The sequence below is a fragment of the Diadema setosum genome, chromosome 9 (assembly GCF_964275005.1).
Source record: "Diadema setosum chromosome 9, eeDiaSeto1, whole genome shotgun sequence".
Lineage (NCBI taxonomy): Eukaryota > Metazoa > Echinodermata > Echinoidea > Diadematoida > Diadematidae > Diadema > Diadema setosum.
In genome coordinates, this window is record NC_092693.1 from 25,365,043 (window position 1) to 25,385,207 (window position 20,165).

The 20,165-nt window shown below is 35.9% G+C and overlaps 1 protein-coding gene across 1 annotated transcript in view; it reads left to right on the plus strand.

The window, feature by feature from the left end:
- Nucleotides 1-7,911, plus strand: part of LOC140232585 (epithelial splicing regulatory protein 1-like) — a 42,937-nt gene extending 35,026 nt beyond the window's left edge. Inside the window, exons 10-14 of the mRNA XM_072312680.1 lie at nt 279-485; nt 798-1,049; nt 1,482-1,665; nt 2,429-2,811; nt 7,613-7,911. Coding sequence (XP_072168781.1) covers nt 279-485; nt 798-1,049; nt 1,482-1,665; nt 2,429-2,811; nt 7,613-7,747 — 1,161 coding nt within the window. The 3' untranslated portion in view covers nt 7,748-7,911. The remainder of the gene's footprint in view (nt 1-278; nt 486-797; nt 1,050-1,481; nt 1,666-2,428; nt 2,812-7,612) is intronic.
- Nucleotides 7,912-20,165: the final 12,254 nt, after the last annotated feature.

The following is a 20,165-nucleotide window of genomic DNA, read 5'->3' on the forward strand; positions in this document are numbered from 1 at the left end:
GTCGGACATGGTAATAAGGGAAAATGACATAAAATTATCCCATTGATAAATCCATTTATCCATGTCATAATTCTTTGAAGGTTTTATTTTCTATTCTCCTTTACTTATACCATGCTCATGACTAAGTAATTTGAACAAACTTTTCACATTAGTACCATCAAATAGATATGATAAGTGATATCAAATGAATTTAACCGAAATTATTTTGCCCAAAAGAGTACCTTCAGCAACCCATTCTTCCAATACCACGACTATCTCCATCACCACAATCATTTCAGGTGGATTTCTTTGGAAATGAAATCCCTGTGGCAGGCAGCGAGGAGGGTATCCTTTTTGTCAAACAGAAGAACGGTAAAATGACGGGTGACGCCTTCGTTCTCTTTGCCTCGGAGGATGCCGTCTCTAAGGCACTGGCCAAGCACCGCGAGTACCTTGGCAACCGCTACATCGAGATTTTTCGCAGCACTACAGCAGAGGTCCAACAGGTAGGACGGGTTGGAATCGCTCTAAGAACTTTTCACATCTAATACTTAAATACTTTTACATGTAGCGGTAAGCTGAAATGAGTGATAAATACATAAATAAGGAGAGAGAATGATTTAGAGAGGAGAAACAAATGAAAATCGTCATGTACATCATAAGTATATCAAGGTCTTTGGTGAGTGATCTAATTAAAGTATCACGTTGCTTGAACATGTTCACAGAATATGAAAAACCAATTGAATACAAAATAAGAAATGTGTTCATTATTGAATGATCCCTAGTTAAAAAAAAAAATATTTCCTTTCAACCTGAAGGTGCTCTCTCGTGTTCAGTCGGAGCCTATAATGGCGGAAATACCCCAGCAGCCGGTCCTCCCTCCCGTCATTCCGATCCCGATGCCACTACCACCACCGCCACAACATTTCATCACTGCGGGAGTCGTGCGGGACTGCATACGCATGCGTGGCTTGCCCTACAATGCTTCCATCGAGGACATTATGTGCTTTCTCGGAGATTGTGCCCAATATATTCGGCCACATGGCGTTCACATGGTCCTCAATGTACAGGTAGTATTTAGCCTTTCTCTCGTACTCTCACAAAAAACGCCTTTAGTTGTATAAGTCGTGAAAAAGGAACAACAGCAACCACAACGAAAATTAGACATGCATAATGTCACAGCCGAAATTGTGATTAAAAAAGAAGATGCATTTGATATTTTGATTTTCTTTCGAGTGAATTGCTGTATCTTTAGTAGGTAATTTGATATAGAGACAGTTAAGTGGCGATCAATTCATCATTCATTATCAAACATGGTTGATATACATTATTTTTAGAACTGAACGCATTGCTTAAAATGAGGATTTTAAGTAGAATTGAAATAGATGGGTGTTATACATGACAGTCACAACTGAAATTGAATTTGTGTTTTTGATTGAAAAGAGTTAAGAAAGAGGGATGAGAAGATGTGATCGAAAATGTTAAAATTGTTCTCGTCATAGGGTAAGCCCAACGGTGAGGCCTTTATTCAGATGACATCTGCAGATCGTGCTTGCCTTGCGGCGCAGACGTGCCACATGAAGTACATGCGCGAGCGGTATGTGGAAGTCTTCCAGTGCTCGGGTGAGGAGATGCAACTTGTGCTCACCAGCGGGATCAGAAATGAAAAGGCCCCACAGCCACAAGGTAACCAGATGATCAAATATAATTAGTCATCCATTTCTCTGATTTTCATCCAGTGTTATGTTACAGAGAGACTGTCATTTAATAATGCCAATAGCGAAAAAAAGTCTGACGTAAAATTCCCAGGCAAACCCCTTTAATATAATACAACGGTGACAACAGTCAGGATTTGCGGTTTCGTAAGTCCTAAAAGAAAATAATGAGACACACGTGCTTAAACTACACCATGATTAATCCTTTCGTGAAACATAGATACATACAAACTCTCCAAACAGAAGGTATAATATAGACACAAAAATCATTCAAACAGTATTATCACAAAGCGTACCATGAGATTAAAACCAATATCTTTCAGATAGTTTATTCTGGACAAACTTTTTCGAAAGTTTGAAACATGGGGAAGTTCCACTGTTACTGCATTTGGAATGATCTCCTTAGTAGATTCGTGTGCAATATATATATATATATATATATATATATATATATATATATATATATGTATATATATATATAACATGATTATAGAAATACATTAATATACAATATGCAACCACATGGTCACAACGAAAATAGTATAATGGTAAAGACAGTATCCTATAGTCTCCTAGGGAAGTAATTACATTATTACGATAATGACGACAATGATAAAAACAAGCATTATTGCACGCAAGTCATCGGATTTCTGCAACAAATTCGAGTTCCCCGTTTGTAAAAATTGACATTTCCACATTTCCACATTTTTTCCCCTTCTTGAATCTGTCATTAGTAAATGCAATATCCCCGACAACTCCACTGGCGTATCAGCATCCCCATCACCCCCACGCCCAGCTTCATCATCCTTCGCAACTGCCACAGGTCAGCGCTGGTACCATTATACCCACCATGCCTCATTTGACGGCGCATCCTGCCAACGCCACTCACCACCCACAGCACCACCTGCCGCCCGGCGCCACATTCTTGCACCAGCAACAGCTGGTTTACCTCCCTTCCGGTTTCCCGAGTCCGCCTGTGTCTCCTACCGGACATCACCTGTATTACCCAGGAACCGCAGCTGGAAGCGTGGCACAGAGCAACGCCATGATCCGGCTGCGTGGGTTGCATACTGGCGCGACAGCACACGACGTGGCCAAGTTTTTCCAGGGCTATGGGGTGAGTATTTTTATTCATGACTAACCAAGATCTTAACATCATCTTAACATTTTGCCTCGAGTGTCACTTGGTTGATTTTACGGGAAGTCGAGGGACTAACTATAGCGCGGAAATCCGTAGTTGTACCATGTTGACAACTGGGTAAAGTTGTGCATGTTAGAAGAAATTGGAGAGGTGGATTGCCCAATGGTAGGAGTTCGATCCTTTCAGCGGACATTGCTATGCTGGCTAGCTGGTTTTTACTGCCTGGAAAATCAAAATTTAAACTTATACAATCTACTCTGCCAGTCAGAGGATGTTTGTTAAAGCTTTTTGCTGGTGGTACCTATTATGTCTCCTCAAATTCATGCTACTGTGAGTACAAAAGATATCTGATTGCATCATAAAGGACAGCTCTACCATAATAATAGGAAAAGTTCCGGTAAACTAATTTGTAACTCAAACTATGCTACTATTAATTGTCCATCTTACCTGGCTTAATAATTAGCAAAGCACAGAAATTTGAATCCGTACAATCGAGTATGCAGTGCATGACACAGTTCATCAACACCGATTCCTTTGCATGACTGTCACTCCTAGAACACTGAAACAAAATAAATCATCAAGATTATAATAAAAAAATAAGAGTAATTGCTTGAAGACAAAATAAACAATAATTCGCCGCTCATTTAACACCAAGAACAGACTAGTATAAATCATACTAGCACATTGAAGCCAACATGCTATTATCGCGAGTGTTGATCGTGACACCAAGAAAGCTTGCTGGAGGCTTGTTTACGTAGAGACATCTAGATTCCACATATCACAATTCCATGTAAGTTCTTCATACAAAATGACGATAATATCAATGATGAAGGTGATGATGACAATGATCGTAAAAAGAATTATGATGTAATATAAACAACAATAATAATTATTATTAGGTATAACCTGAACAATATTTAATGAGCATTATACGGCAGATTAGCTCTTACTTGCTCTTACACATAAAGAGTATATTGGAGGAAGTTTCATTCATTTCATGTCATGCATCTCCTTGTGCTGCATGTAGACTTCTCTCAGTTTACGATCCCTCCCATTAGATGTGACAAGATGGATGTTATTCAGAGATAATGTCTGCTTTCTCAAACAGAACGAGAAATGATTTCATTTAAGGAGCTGGAGACATATGATGTGTTCCCATGACTAAATATCAATCATGTTCGCTCCCTCTCATAGGAATGAATTATTGCTTGCCTCTTCCTCATGTAGATGTGTGTTCTACAGGACGTGTATACTAACTATATAGCGCATATTGATATGTTACATTGATTTTCATGAATCATTTTATTTCTAATAACTTCCGAAGGGATTAACAGCGGCCCGCACAACGGATTCATGGCCATGACTGCCGGTCTCCGGGTCGGCATCAGAAGGGGTCTTATGTAACCCCTTCTGGTCTTCGAGATAAACACAGGGTGAACAACTAACTATGCAATAGGTACAGGATGCAGACAAATTACAAAGAATACCACCAAAATGATGTCATCAACAAAATAGTAGTACATTAATGGCACGCGCTTGACATGTGATGGGATACTCATTCGGTGCATTGGTTCTAAACTGTATTGCTGTAATCCATGGTAGCGTTTGTTACCATCTCCACGGTGTGGAATGCTGAATTTGATTATGCGCCTCTCCAAGAAAGTAAATCATTACTAGTCATAGTCTCCTTGGCAGCGGGTTACTGATCCATGCGATGGGGTATACTGCAACATGGGTGATGTGGGATGCAGTACGGGGTATCGCGAGGCAATTATCATTCCATTGCACGTCCTAACCTTCAGGAGTATTCATTCAGTCTCTTATTGTCTTCACGTCACAACTTTCTTTGTTGTTGTTGTTGTTCTCTCTTTCCCATCGCCTTATTCTCTCACTAAGCATTCTAACAGCGGGGTTGCGGTGATATTAAGGCATCTTAATCTGGTCCATTGTTATTAACTCATTTCGTTCTACTTGCATGCCACTGTATAGGATCCTCCATCTTTCATCTCCTTCAGATTCGTGTCATAACAAGTTCGTATCGTAAGAAATAGGCCTAAACAAGCAATTTTTAGCCAAAAGGAACAATATAGGAAAGGTGATTGTAGCTCCTGTGCCGTCAATACAGAAAGGTAGATCCGTCCGTTATATCCGGCTACGCCCCTGGTTACTTGTGTGTGTGTGTGTGTGTGTGTGTGTGTGTGGAAGGGGGGGGGGGTGGGGTAATGTCCGTTATTCTAAAGTTAGTTAATCCAAAAATGAAGTAAGGTTCGTTATTCCGGAGGTTCGTTATTGCGAAACACACAAATTCCCTATACCTATATATAGATGCTCGTTGATCCGAAAATGAAAAAGGGTACATTATAAATCCGAAAATTTGTGGCGTTATTCCGAAGATTCATTATTCCGAAAATGAATTAAGATTCGTTATTCCGATGGTTTGTTATTCCGAAAAATGAAAAGAAGGTGCGTACAAACGAACCGTCGGAATTACGAACCCTGTTTCGTTTTCGGATTGAAGAACCTTCGGAATAACAAACCTTATTTTATTTTCGTATTAAGGTACCTTCGAAATAAATATTCTTAATCAATCTTCAGATTGACCCTCCTGCAGAATAACGAATCCTCGGAATAACGAACCTTATTTCATTTCCGGATTAACGAACCTTCTGAATACCGTATTGTAACCGTGTGTTTAATTATGTATGGGGTTATTGTGCGTATTACTGCGAAAATTGATATTTTTGTCAAGTCAAGAAGGTTTAGCATTACTCATTAAAGATTTTAGATTCCTGTAAATGATGATTGCCTGAAGAGAGAGTTTTGTATCGTTCTCTGGCGAATTCAAGGTAACAGAACAGTGCACTTTAAAACAAAACACTGAGGTATAGTGTGCAGAAGTTACGATTTTTTTTTCATCTAACATGACGTCTTTTGATACTTCGATCTCATTTGACCCTTGCCCACAAATCCTAATTGCTGCAAGAAAGACACACGCACACACAAATCAAGATTTCTTTTTTTTTTTTTTTGGGGGGGGGGACAAGTCGTGCTGATCAATAATCAACGTCCTCTGTCATTTCAGGTGCACAGATCATAATCTCTCATAAATACTATCTATTTCGACCAAAGGTAGAACAATTTTTGACAGAAACTGACATTAAATTTCGAGCAACATTAGATTATCTTTACAAGTAGGGCTAGAACGTCATGTTGAATGACCTCATCACATTCGCGCATTATTTTTTAACCTCGTATAGAAGATGCATAGCTATACACCCGAAAGCGTTACATTGTCCCTTGAACCAAACAGCATGTCTTTGCGTAGACTAAAATCTCTTCCGAGACATGAAGAATAGCAATTGTAATATCGCAACAATTATTATTCAAACTCTATCTTTCATTCTAACATTACTTCTAATGATACAGCAAATTAAACCGTTAGTGTTTGGCAGTGGAGTCAAACTGGAGTTGTTGTTTTTTTTTATTTTTATTTGTGCATGTAAAAACATTTGTGCATGTTCAGGTAATTGTAGCGATCCAACAGTGTTATGTTGCATATATCAGGTCTCCAATCATCTCGACCAAGATGATTTGATTTCTACCACTGGAGCGTGCCAGTTCAACACAGATTATCGATAATGTACATATGGGATATGATATGAGGTGTTTTCAGAATGAATATATATATATACTCTCTAAAAAAAATCGAGTGAAAATTTTCACTCTAAAAAGAGTGAATACAAAAAAGAGTGAATTTCGAGTGAAATTGGAGTGAATTTTGAGTGAAAATGCTCATTTTCACTCATTTTGGAGTGACGTCAGGGATCACTCGAAGATTTTGGAGTGATCCCTGACGTCACTCTAAAATGAGTGAAAATGAGCATTTTCACTCAAAATTCACTCCAATTTCACTCGAAATTCACTCTTTTTTGTATTCACTCTTTTTAGAGTGAAAATTTTCACTCGATTTTTTTTAGAGAGTATATATATATATATATATATATATATATATATATATCCATCTTCTTAAACTGTTTGAAAGACTGTGTTTGTATAGAGACTGTTTCTATACATCTGTGTATCAATTTAGACTCAATAGTAAAATGTTGAATACCTATTTCTGCAATCAATACACTATGGTTTACCGAAGAAATATTGCGTAGAAAAAAATATAGCGCAACAGTATTTTTCCAAAAAGAGGACTAACAGCACTGAAAGGGTGGCTACATCTATGCTAATTATCAGTTTGCATGAGATAATTCAAGCAATGCTAAGTACTAACTGCAATGTACATTCATCAAAAACCAACGCCAACTTTACAATGTTCTATATCGGTCAAAATAGTCATTGTCACGAGCGCCTCATTTTACTTCAATATACATTGACAATTAGATTTTTAGATTTTGAATATGGAAATTAAGAGGCCCATAGCCGGTTTGCTCTTGAGATATATGACTCTTTTAGCACAAATTATCCCAAATTGAACAACTGAGAAGACAAAACATTGATGTTTTTTTTTTCGCATGATATTTTTTTCAGGTACTACATGGAAATTTCTTACCATATAATCATGGGTGAGATAGTAAGCATTTCAGCATTAAAAGTACACCATATCGTCAAGAAGTGTGTGATATTCCGTTTTGACTCTTACGAATCCTTTATTTCATGCATTTTTTCAACAAACTTAAAGTCTTTCTCTGAGTGAAGTTGAGTTTTTGCATCAGCAGTGTTTCACAAACTGTTTGCCATCATCCTTTTTGCATTTCACCACTGTAAGGTACCTCCTGACAGCGTTCAAATGACTCAAAGCGGAGAAGCCATGGTCCCCTTCACCTCCCAAGACATTGCTGTCAGGGCCCTGCAGGACAGACAACGGCAATTCGCCGGCAAAATGGAACTATTCGTCGCTTGAAAGAGAGAAAGTAAAGGTGACCGTCTTCAAAATACAGCATAACAAGACTTCATGGAACATACGTAGGAACGTATAATACTCGAAATTGGCCTACAGTCGATGTTTTATTCATACTTTTGGTAAACTCACAAATATCACGCACCGTACAATAATTATTATTGGCAGATAGCGACTTTTTTGGATGACACTCTTTGACGTACCCATGTCCTCCGGTGCGCTGAAGCTGCGTTTTAGCAGGGATGCGGTTAAATCTCCCTGCATGGTTTTTCCGTACGATGCTGGATGTTGGTTAAATGCGATATGTTGATGATAATCGATCCATAGTTATGAAATTTCATCTATAGCGGAATAGCTCTTCTAAACAATTATTACAACTTGAAAGTTGTTCTCCCTTACATAATCTCAGAATACCTGCTTCCCTTTGACTTATTTGGATCGCACTATTATTTACAAGGCTATACATTCACCAGGATTTCAGCGATTGTACCATAATGACACTCAAATGCTCTGCAAGAGAAGTCTTAACCAGAGAGATGCTACATGTTTACCGCACTTTACTGCAATATGTCTATATATATATATATGTCTATATATATATATATATATATATATATATATATATATATATATATATATATATATATATATATATATATATATGTATATACACGTATATAGAAATGTTGGTCCCGACCTAAACGTGTGTCGTGTCTCATGCATCATGTCTTCCACTGATATATGAGTGTGTTTCTGTCTCCATCTGTTTGTATGTATGTACTTTAGGTATCATATACAGGTGGTTAGAAGGAATTTGGTCCTGACATTGGAGGACACTACCTTATAGGTCAGCAATTTGGAAATGGTAGATGATCCACTTACACGATTGAGAATGTAAATAGAGTACCTACAAAGTCTGTATTGAATAATGAATCATTTGCATTGTTCTCTTTCCGCTGGTGACATTCTTTCCTTCCAGCAAGGTAATGTTCCACATGCTTGTTGTGTTTCCGCATGTCATACTGAGCATGTATAGCCTTGAAGAAAACTTAAAACTGTAAACGGTACTGAACGTTATGGCTGATATAAGAATACGCTTGCCAGGTTTTGGTAGGGTGATTAGAATATCATTTGATGAGTACTTGTTTATTTGCATTTTCTGCTAGAAAGCTAGTGTAATTATACTGAGTTGGTAGAACAATTACATTGACTATCAGCAGTCATGTTCATGCCGACAATGTGTTTGAATATATTCAGTCGCCTTCTTGTAATCTAGTTTCATTGATCGTTTTTGTATTCTTATTGTACATCTCTGATAATTCCAACTCTAAAGTCACTCATTTCTTGCTAATTGATTGCAGTTTTTATAGTGTTTAATCTTTTCTAGTCATTATCCTTGTTTCTCTCTTCCTCTCTATCTTTCCTTTCCCCTAAACTGAATATCATACTGTTGATTAATTTCGAATTAAATAAAACTACCACTGGCACTTTTTCTACAAATGGGGACATCACATTCCCTACATGCCACTAGCTTGCACAACTCATAATATGGCAAGTATTGATATAGCATTACGATAATTCTGCGAAGTGCAGAGAGGATAATCGAAATGTGTTCGTTTTGGTAGAATTTAATACTGGGGTTAGGTGTCCTTAACTCTCGTAAGCATGTTTGTGATTCATGCGACAATTTTCATAAATATTAAAACCTTGCCATTACAATGTCAGTATGTAAAAAGATGTGAAACTTGGATCTGCGTTAGAAAATTAAACTATTATTGTTTACTGTGGCCTCTTTGATGATGATTAAATTGTTTATCCAGTCGCAAAGACGGGTTTCTAGTAACTGGAAAATCCGCCAATAATCAGTTACAAATATACTTGCCTCAAAATATCAAATTTGGAATCTTACCCACAGGAATGCAAACATTAATGTGGTACGTTTGAATATTATTGTTCGTTGTTGATATCCAATAATCTAGAGGGTATTTGCTATAATTTTGCTTGCTTTTTCATGTAACATTCATTATGTGTGTCAGAAACGTTGAACATAATTGTATATATTTGATGTTTTCCGTTGCGAAGTGGCAACACCATTGTGCCTTGCAAAAGTATATTAATGGTCGTCTTCCCTATTAAACATGCTGATGTATGTGAAGAGAACGACTTTCATTTAAACCTAGAATAGATGTAATTTGTCAAGTCATTATCTTTGTTTAAAAACATTTCAGCATATTCAATGCCTTGAAATTGTGCAACAAAGTCTCTTGTCTTCCTAGTATCCTAATGTTGTCATTCCTGTTATAGTTTTTGACCTGCGGGTATCGTTTGGATACATCGCTGAAAGAGTAATCACGCGATTGTTTTCTGTGAAGTATTGAAAAATTCAGCCTGTCCACGGTTGGCGATTCGAGGGAAATGCAGCCCTCTATAACAGAGTGCCATGTGTAATTCATATATTTGTTACATTTTTTTGTGTCTTTACACTTGTTGAGAATTCATTGCATCCATGCATAAAAAGCGCATAATGATAGCAATAACAATGTCGAAAATTCTTATCGTATTACTGTTGTGTATAAATATGACACTTCTGTTCTATTGATTTTAATGGAAATTGATGAATACTGTCCAAAAACAGGTTTTCACTCATTTAAATCGGCATCAGTTAAAGCTAAAAAGCATGTGCGCTATGATAGAGTACAAACTTATTCCAAACTCTACAATCTAAACGATTCACCTTAGGAAGCCAATTTTCCGACATATAGGTGTTTATACCATTCTGACCTCTCTTGATTTCGATACAAACAAAATCTCAGTATAACACAAACATGGACTAGCTTGGTGTTTTGCGACTTCCGTCTTGCTGCCTTTTTTTTTCAAGCAAAGAGAACATAGAACTTAGATAGCTGAATTAATCACTTTTTGTTTACCTACATGTTGAACGAGACGGATGGTGGAACACCTTGGCAGCCCAGTGCGACATTCTGTTCACAGCATTGAAAAATACAGATAACATATGTGTAGCCGATTTTTTTTTTCCGGCAATGAAATTGCATTCCTCGGGGAAGGGTACATGTGGAGCTACGTGGTGGACGTTTCTCTGCATCTATTTTTCATTCCAGGGTTAGATGTTAAAATGAACCGTTGTATTGGTTTCAAGCAAAGAAATCGTATGACATAAATAATTGAAAAAGAATTATGAGAGAATCTATTGATGAATTTACTGAGAGAGAATGTTATGTATTGTAAATTAAAAAAAAAGATTGTAGCATTTTACGCATTATCCATATTATTTCTTTACAAAATGTAGTTTTATTTCGTAAAGTTTTTTATAGATTTAGCTATTTTGATTGAAAGCATTATAATCTAGACAGCAATGTCATGAAATTATACAGATTTCATGGTCGTCATAATTTTAGACAAAATATATTTAGTAATTTAGATTGTGTATCCGCTGTATAGATGTTGAGCTTGTCCATTGTGATAGTGAAGTTCTATCTACAAAGCATTTGAATGTATATTTTGTTTCGTTTTACGTATTATAGTGTTACGCACTTGCCACACAATTCCCACTGTTTGCTGTTTAACTTTTGTTTTGTCCTGTCTGTTTTGTCAGCGAATATTGTGTACCATACAATAGCACTTTTAGGAAAGATTACACTTTGTTTTCGTATGAAGAGGTTGAAACTGTATTTACTCTTGTTGCCTGTATATAATTACGTTCACTATGTGTATTTCACGTAAATTAGTTCCATATCATAAAGCCACGTGCACATCGGTAGATCCCACTTGGATCCCGTCTTGTGTGTGGGATACTTGCCTATGCTCAAAACCCGTGCTTGTGTATTAAACACCAGTATGGTGACGATTCGTTTTCCTGTATTATACGTCATGGAACACGGCAATGTCTACTAGTATTTGGCGCGGATGGTACACCGTTTTTTATTACTTCATTTAGCTGTAGTGAATTCATGGTAGGTAGGTTGGTGTCATTTTGTAACACACTATAAACCCTGTAAGTACGAGTAATCCCATGTTAATGCGATAGCCTCTTTGCACATATAGTTCAGCTTATCTTCTTACTTGTATTACGAAGGCATTTTTAGTTTTTCCCCGAAAATTAAATCCTCCCACCCAAACTGTGAGAATTATTATTATTATTATTTTTTTTATTGGGCAAAAGGGCAAACAGAATTCTGTGGAGGCAGCAACTCGAATCTGAAGAGCGCAAAAAAGGAGAAAAATTCATGACATTCAACTAAATTTTCGATTTACACAATTTGATGCTTCTGAATGCCATTACAACGTGTGAATATAAGGAGTGCTGCTTTTGCTACATTCTCGAAGAAATTAGTTACATTGGCTGTTTGTTTGCCCGGCTTGTCACACCCTCAGATATTCATGCTTAAGAGAACTCAACACAGAGCTCTCTGCCTCTTGGAAACCAATATTGGAAACATGTGGGTGTGTAAATGGCACTACAGACTTTATCGGCAAACTTACTCTCGTAGTGATGTGTTGGTAGAGGTATAATATTTTGTTGTTGCTCTTTGCGATTTTTGTCAGTGCGCGACTTTTTTGTTTGTTTGGGTTTTTTTTTTTTTCATTCATGGTAATGGGTATGCTCTTTTATTTGTCTATTTGCTCGTTTTTATTTTTGTTTTATCGTCATTATTTGGTGTCATCTGAATATCGCCAGGGAACACAGGGTGAACTAAACAGTGTCAGCGTCACATAGTGGCCTAGACACACGTGCTACGCATGCTACGTGCAATATTGTCGCAAAATGTTAGGAGCATCCGAGGAGTAATAATGTCCTAATTCCGAATCGGCGAGAAAACCACATGATGGAAGTGAGTGATTTTGTCTATAACCTTTTTCTTTCTTTTTTTTTTTTTAAATCACACGGGTGAGTACACCTGGAACCGCCAACACTGCTGGTCTTCTCTGACCAGGGAAATCGATATACTGCCTTATTTCAAACAAGTGCCTTTCAATATAAATGAATCAACTATTGAATAAATGTGAAGTGCCCATCATGAATTTTATCAATGCATAAGTAGTCTTCTTCCTTGTAACTTATATCATGAAAATGTTTACAGAAATATGTGTATACTGTAACACGATTTTTGCGAGAATCCCAACAGACTGCATGTTATTTTATTTATTTTTTTTTTTGAACAGGAAGGGAATGATAAAGAGATATCACAATTGATATCCTAATGCTTGCACTCCTATTGCTTATGAACAGATTTAATGACTAATGAATGACATGATGATTCATTCTTTTTGGTTTTTTGTTGTTGTTTGTAATCATACCATGTATCATCCATTCTAGAGAACAGAAATAAATTTCCAGTAATTGTGTACATAATTTGAGTATCGGCTGTTACTTCACTGGTTGCAAATTAGAGCGCAAATGTCTGTCTGGTTGAATCTAGCATCAAATATATCTATGAACAATAATACTAAACTAGATAAATGTGCATCCACAGGTACAAACAGCCATCTCTTGTTGACACAAAATTCCAGTGAAATGCACATGACTTTAACAAAGACAAGGTAAGAAATGAACGGTAAGATGGATACACATATAGATGGTGCAGACATCAAAGAAGTACATTGTATTATGATACTTACTGACTCAAATTTGACTGTACATGCATTAACTCCAAGCCATAAAAGTCTTGCTTAGATTTAAATGTTAAGATTCAGATTGGAGATCTTCTGTTTGGTTCTATTTAGTTAAAAAGTGAGCAATACATCTAGTATCAAGTCTACAAGAGATCATATATAACCTTTCCCTTGGCCCAAATCTAAAATATAATAAAATCCTACATCTTACATCTCATACAACTACTTGTATTCAATTACCATCGATTATAATCAAGCAATATGTTGTACAGCTACGTAATACATGTAGAGTGCCTTGGTATTTGTGACTACATGCTACAAACAAAAAACACAAACAGCTACATCCAGGAACATAAGACCAGAACATGTTTGAAAGAACCCACAGCAGACTGTCTGCATTTGTTTGGTCCTATCTCCATATCATGTACTTTGGTACTTAGCAAGTTGTTATTAGAATTGAGTTGAGTTGAGTTTATTAACAACATATGAATATGATAACATGATAACATGAAATTCCACAGTGTAAGATACAATAACATGAAATTTGTATGAGAATACAATGATTTTGTACAAGGTTCTTACAGCTTTGCAAGCATATATTTTACATACTTATATCTACCTTACATAAGAGTACATGTGTTATAATACATTTAGTCTCGTTGTGATACATTTATCACTGAAAAGGCAAAGAGAATTGAATAAGTATGTAATGTATACATATATGCATAGATAAAAAAAATAGATGAAAAAAATAATCGAAAAAAAAATAGAAAAACAGAAGATAATGTTGTTAAAGGTCCAGTTTACCTTTGGGAGCAGTGATTTTAAAAATGTTCAAGATATCACATTTGATGAACATGTGTAGGTCTGTTGTATCACAAAACGACCTATACCATATAAAATTTGTGCAATACAGCCTAACATAATAAGGAGATATCAGTATTTTTATCAATAAACCGTAACTGTAGACGGTTTAATTTGGAAGTATTCTTATCATAACTATTGTTCACATTTTGTGTATTTAACAATACTTAACATCGATTATACGGATTCAGTTTTTTACAGTGGCTGTTTCTATCCCTAACTCGCATTTTAGAACTAGTTTAAAGCACTAATTCTGGGTTTCTATTTCATCTGCAAATGGTAAACTATGCCTTTAAAGGGGGAACCAAAAGTTAGCACAAGTGCTAGTCGAGAATGGTTCTCCCATCATAGCTACATGTACATTGTATATTTAAGCTGCTTATTGCAAGGTCTACTCTTGTAAAGTAACTGTACTATAGAAGTACATTAAACTGAACACTGAAATTTCTTTTCATCACTAAACTTCTTTTAACAGGTGATTATTTAGGTTTCTTCTAAATGAAGATCTTGTTCTTTCCTCTTGAACATTTTCGGGCAAACTATTCCAAAACTTTGATCCGACAAAAGATATAGAAAATGTACCATGTGTCGTTTTACATTTCGGGAGTCTAAGCATGGAATGATCTTTGCTGTATGCATGATTCATTGGCTCATGATATTGCGTTACAGAATGTGGTAAATGTCCATTGTGTAGCTCATATACAAAGGTTGACACTGCAAGCTTATGCAGGTCAAAACATCTAACACTCCTAGACTGGTGAATAATGACCTAGAACCTGTTCTTAAGGGGAAAATGTAATTGCTCTCACGGCCATTTTTTGCGCTAAAAATATACAATTTAGTGGCTTCTGTAGGTACTTCCCCATACTTCAATTCCATAAAGTATATGTGATTGTATAAAGAATTTATATAAAAGCATGAGAACATGCCTTGGAACAAAGTATCTTAACTTGAAGATTAAGCCAATTATGCGCCTAATGCATTTGTTGATACATTTAATCTGATCCTTCCACATCAAGGTCTCATCAATTTGGATACCTACAAAAGATGCTACATTTACTCTTTCTATAACCTTTTCAGAGACTGTTAACACACCTTTAACTGCAGTTGGTTGTCTTGGTCCTTTAATAATCATATAATTTGTTTTCTTCAAGTTAATAGTTAATCTATTCACAATACACCATTTCTGTACCTCATTCATTTTTCCATTTACATCATTCATATCAATTTCTTTTGTACCTTTGGGAAATGTATGAAAAATATTTGAATCGTCAGCGAATAGTCTGAACTGAAAATAGTTACATGAGCTAGGTAAGTCATTGATGTATAATAGAAACAGTGTGGGTCCTAGCACTGATCCTCGTGGTACTCCACATGTCATCGTTCTACTACTGGATACTTCATTCTTGTAGCACAATACCTGCGATCGGTTTGAGAGGTAATTTTGGAACCACTGCAACACAATGCCTCTTATGCCATAATATTCTAATTTCGCTGAAAGAATGCGATGATTGATTGTGTCAAACGCCTTTTTGAAATCTATAAATATACTAAGGGTTATTTCATCTTTATCATTTAAATGTATTAATGTATTAACCAAATTGATTAATGATAATTTTGTACTGTATTTCTTACGAAATCCATACTGGTGTCTGTACAAAATTTTAGTGGACTCTAAAAAGTCCATTAGACGACCATTGACTAATTTCTCAAAAATTTTTGCAATTACTGGCAGAATCGAAATAGGTCTGTAATTACCTGGGTCATCCTTCGAACCTTTCTTGAACAAAGGCGTCACTTTTGCAATCTTAAGTGCATCTGGGAATTGGCCCATTTCCAATGACAAATTAAAGATATAAGTCTATGGGGAAACAATATATGGTGCTGCGTCCTTGATCAATCTTATTGACAAATTATCATAACCATGAGACTTTGTAGCATCAAGAGCATATACAATATCCATAATTTCTTCTTCTCTTATAGGTTTCCAAGCCAAAGACTTTGTGTTTCTGGCACCCAAATAATCTTGAAAACAACTATGAGGAGACCCATTTGGTATTTGTTCTGCCAAATTTGACCCAACAGTGACAAAGTAGTTATTGAGTTCTTGGGCTATTTCATTTTCAGAAGATACAACTTTATCAATTCCACCTTGATTAATAGTTAACTTTTCTATATCCAAATGCTTATTCTTACCCTTTCTACCAATTAACTCATTAATAGTATCCCAGGTCTTTGTCATGTTACTTTTATTACGATTAAAAGAATTGCAATAATATAATCTCTTTGCATTTTTAATGACTGTTACCAAAGTGTTTCGGTACCTTTTATACTTGTTTCCGTATTCGTCACTAAAATTTGAAGACCTGTAGTTTTTGTATAAGTTGTGCTTCTTCTTGATGGATTTAAGAATCGCTGATGAGATTCAAGGTTTCTTTGGGCTGTTCTTTTTCTGGGATACATTATATTCTATTGTAGGTGCATGCTTATCACATATTTTCTCAAACATATCATGAAAAACTTTATAAGCTGTGTTTACATTGTCGTATCTAGATACATGTGCCCATTCAGTTTTCCCTAGATCCTCGTGAAATGACTGGGCATTAAATGACTTGTAGGATCGGGCAAATTTCTGCACAAAGACATTCGTATTTTTGTTCCCACTTTCAAAAATTACAAAAATTGGAAAATGATCTGACACATCTGTCTCAATGACACCTGAATGAATTGTGTGACTGTACACATTAGTATAAATATTATCAATAATAGACGACGTAGAATCTGTCACCCTTGTGGGTGACGAGATAATCTGTTGCACTCCTGTACTCTCTACAATACTCAGATAATCATATACCTTTTGATTATTCGTTTGAGATATATCTATATTGAAATCACCAAGAAGTACAATGCCTGTTTTTCCAACATTAAGTTCCTCTAAAACATTAAGCAAGCTATTTCGAAATTGTTCAACATCAGTATTTGGTTTTCTATAAATTATTCCTATCACAGTTTTATCAAAACAATTCTGATTTATCCTCAACCAAAGACTTTCCGTGTGTCCAACATAATAATTCGATGTAACATAGTTAAGCATCTTATGAATATAAGCTCCTACTCCTCCACCCCTCTCCTTTCCCTGGCGGCAATTGACCTCCAAAACATAATCCTGTAGTGGTAATGTGTTAACATTACATGTACTAACGTTCCAAACTTCAGAAAGTGCAATAATATCAAACTTGAATTTAAGGGTGTGATCATACAATAATTGCAGTCCACTTTCTATTTAAAGACCTAACATTGACATGAGTGATACTAAGAGAGTTCTCATTTATTTTATTTATTTCATTATCAAAGTCACTGGGACATAATTTGTATTCATGAACTTCCAAAGTATTGACTTCACTTTCTATCATTACTTATTGGGTTGGAGTTTATCTTAAATTGGGATTAACATGGTCACAGGCTATACTATGAAGTGAAGTTTGAAATCACCATAGGAGACATCATCAAACCCCAGATCAAACAGATCATCCGGATTCTTGATGATCTTTGTCTCTCCGCTTGTTAGTTTGCAAGACACGTTCCCGTACTTGCTTGTTGTGGATTTGACATTTGGGGCCGTCTTTACCTTCATGAGGATTGAATGCCGCATTGCCGTCAAGTCTTCATTGATGTATACCCCCTTCATGTTGTCCTTCCCTTTAAGTCCGAAACGGGCAGCATACAAATTGTCTCTTTTCCTCCTTGCTGTGAAGCGGACAACAGTTTGTTTGTTTTTATGTCACACATGTTCAAAAACTAAAATAATGAGGCAAAATTGTAAATGTTTTTCAATCATGTTATTATGAGAATGAAAGTGTGACATGCTGGAATGATGCTGCAGTGACATGAGCACTACACCGCTTGTCCCTTCAATGATGAAACATACAAAGCACAGATGGAGAAGACCACTAGGTTTCAAATAGATGGTACAAGCACCACTACAATATAATCTCTAGAAGCACTCTTGGCAGTATAGGTGCAATTCTTGTGTCTACTTCATATAAATCTTCTTTTTTGTAACGTGTAAAAGAATTGCATATATAACTTCATATTAAAGAATTGCATATATAACTTCATATTAAAGTAGGGCCTACATTGTAAAATAGAAGATCAAAAGAAATCACTAATTTCATAAAATCATGCCTTTTGTATCATTAGTCTCCTACAAAATATTCAACATGTCAAGAAATTGAGTCAATATCTAGCTGTCAGCCTACATACACTGACACGGACAAAACACCCCTTTACACACACACACACACACATACTTCACTACCTGGTATTTTAAAAGCTGCATTTTAATACTCATACTTTTTTAGGCTATAGTTTGTTGTTCCAAAAATGAGAAAGGTTTTTATTCCAAAGGCTCATTCATCCAAAAATATAAAAATAAAAGGCAGTTTGTTATTCTTAAGGTTCTTTAATCCAGAAATGAAATTCATATCAATAAAATGAGGTTCATAAATCTGGAGATACTAATGGTATGCACTTTTTTTCTCTCATTTTTGGATTTACAAATCTTTGGAATAGTGAACTTTTCTTAATTTTCTGATGAAAGAACCGTCGGAACAATGATCCTTATTTCATTTTTGTATAAAAGAACCTTCTGAATAGTGAATCTTATTTCATTTTTAGACTATCAAACCTTTGAAATAATGCCACAATTATGCAGATAACGAATTTTTGGATTATCCAATATCAGTGACTAGGTATATGGAATTTGTATGTTTTGGAATAACAAGCCTTATTTCATTTTCATATTAACGAACCTTCAGAATAATAAACAACATCTACAGTGCTACTTTGCTGATGCACTAAACTCTAGATGCCATAAACCATTGGATTTTCTGTTGATTCTGCACATAGATGCCACCACTCCAATATTGAAAAAAAAAAGTAAACTGCAGAATACCCTTCCCATATAGATGCAATACTCAACATGGCTTTTAAATTTATGTATCATGTCACTTTTATTCTTTATTGCACATGCAAAAACATAACAGGTAATAAAGGAAACGAATTGATCAGGGCACGTCCCCTCTTCTTGAAACATAAACTCATACTCAGTTATTCAATCCATAAATCCACTGATTAAGCCATTTGAAAAATAGTAAAATGTGAAACACATCTTAGCTCTCCCAAATTCAGTGTGTCAGGACTCTGGAAATACTCTGTGTCCACTGTATCCATAATGTCCTATTTCCCATACTGTAGTGAGTGAACAAAACAGTTCAGAACCAAATTAACAGTTTCTACAGTGTTGCTCAGAGAAATCAATATGCTCTTATTTCTTACAACTTGTGTTCTATTTTGCTTGCATTGTTTTGAACTTATTTTAGTCGGGTACCTAAGGGGGGGTCACCGTGCACCCCCCCCCCCCCAGGACTCCTCGAAACTTACATTTTCAGGATCCTCATGACATACCAAAACATAATCAAGATGTTAACAGGAACGAAAAGTGGCTGTTCTAGGTGAAATTTAATGTATTCTATTGTTTTTCATAATTTCTTATGTATTTCTTTGTTTTTCAACTTTTTCAACTTTTGTTTTTTCTTTGTTTTTCTATTGGAAATTGTCACTGATCACTTTTCTACCATAATTAGCACAAAACTAATCAATGAAAGTGATTAATTGTAAAAATAATCAGGTTTTCATGACTTTCATGACAGAGCACCTGTTTTCCATAGGAAATGTACACAAAAGCACAAAATTGTGCCCGTTTTAGGACGACATTCCGTTACAAAAATGGGCGTGACTTCGCAAAAGTATGCGGGGAAGTTGCAAATTTGGTCTCAAAAGTTGCGTGAGACTTGAACAAAACAAAGTCAAGTAAGTTTTGAGGAGTCCTGGGGGGTCCACGGTGACCCCCCCTTAGGTACCCAAG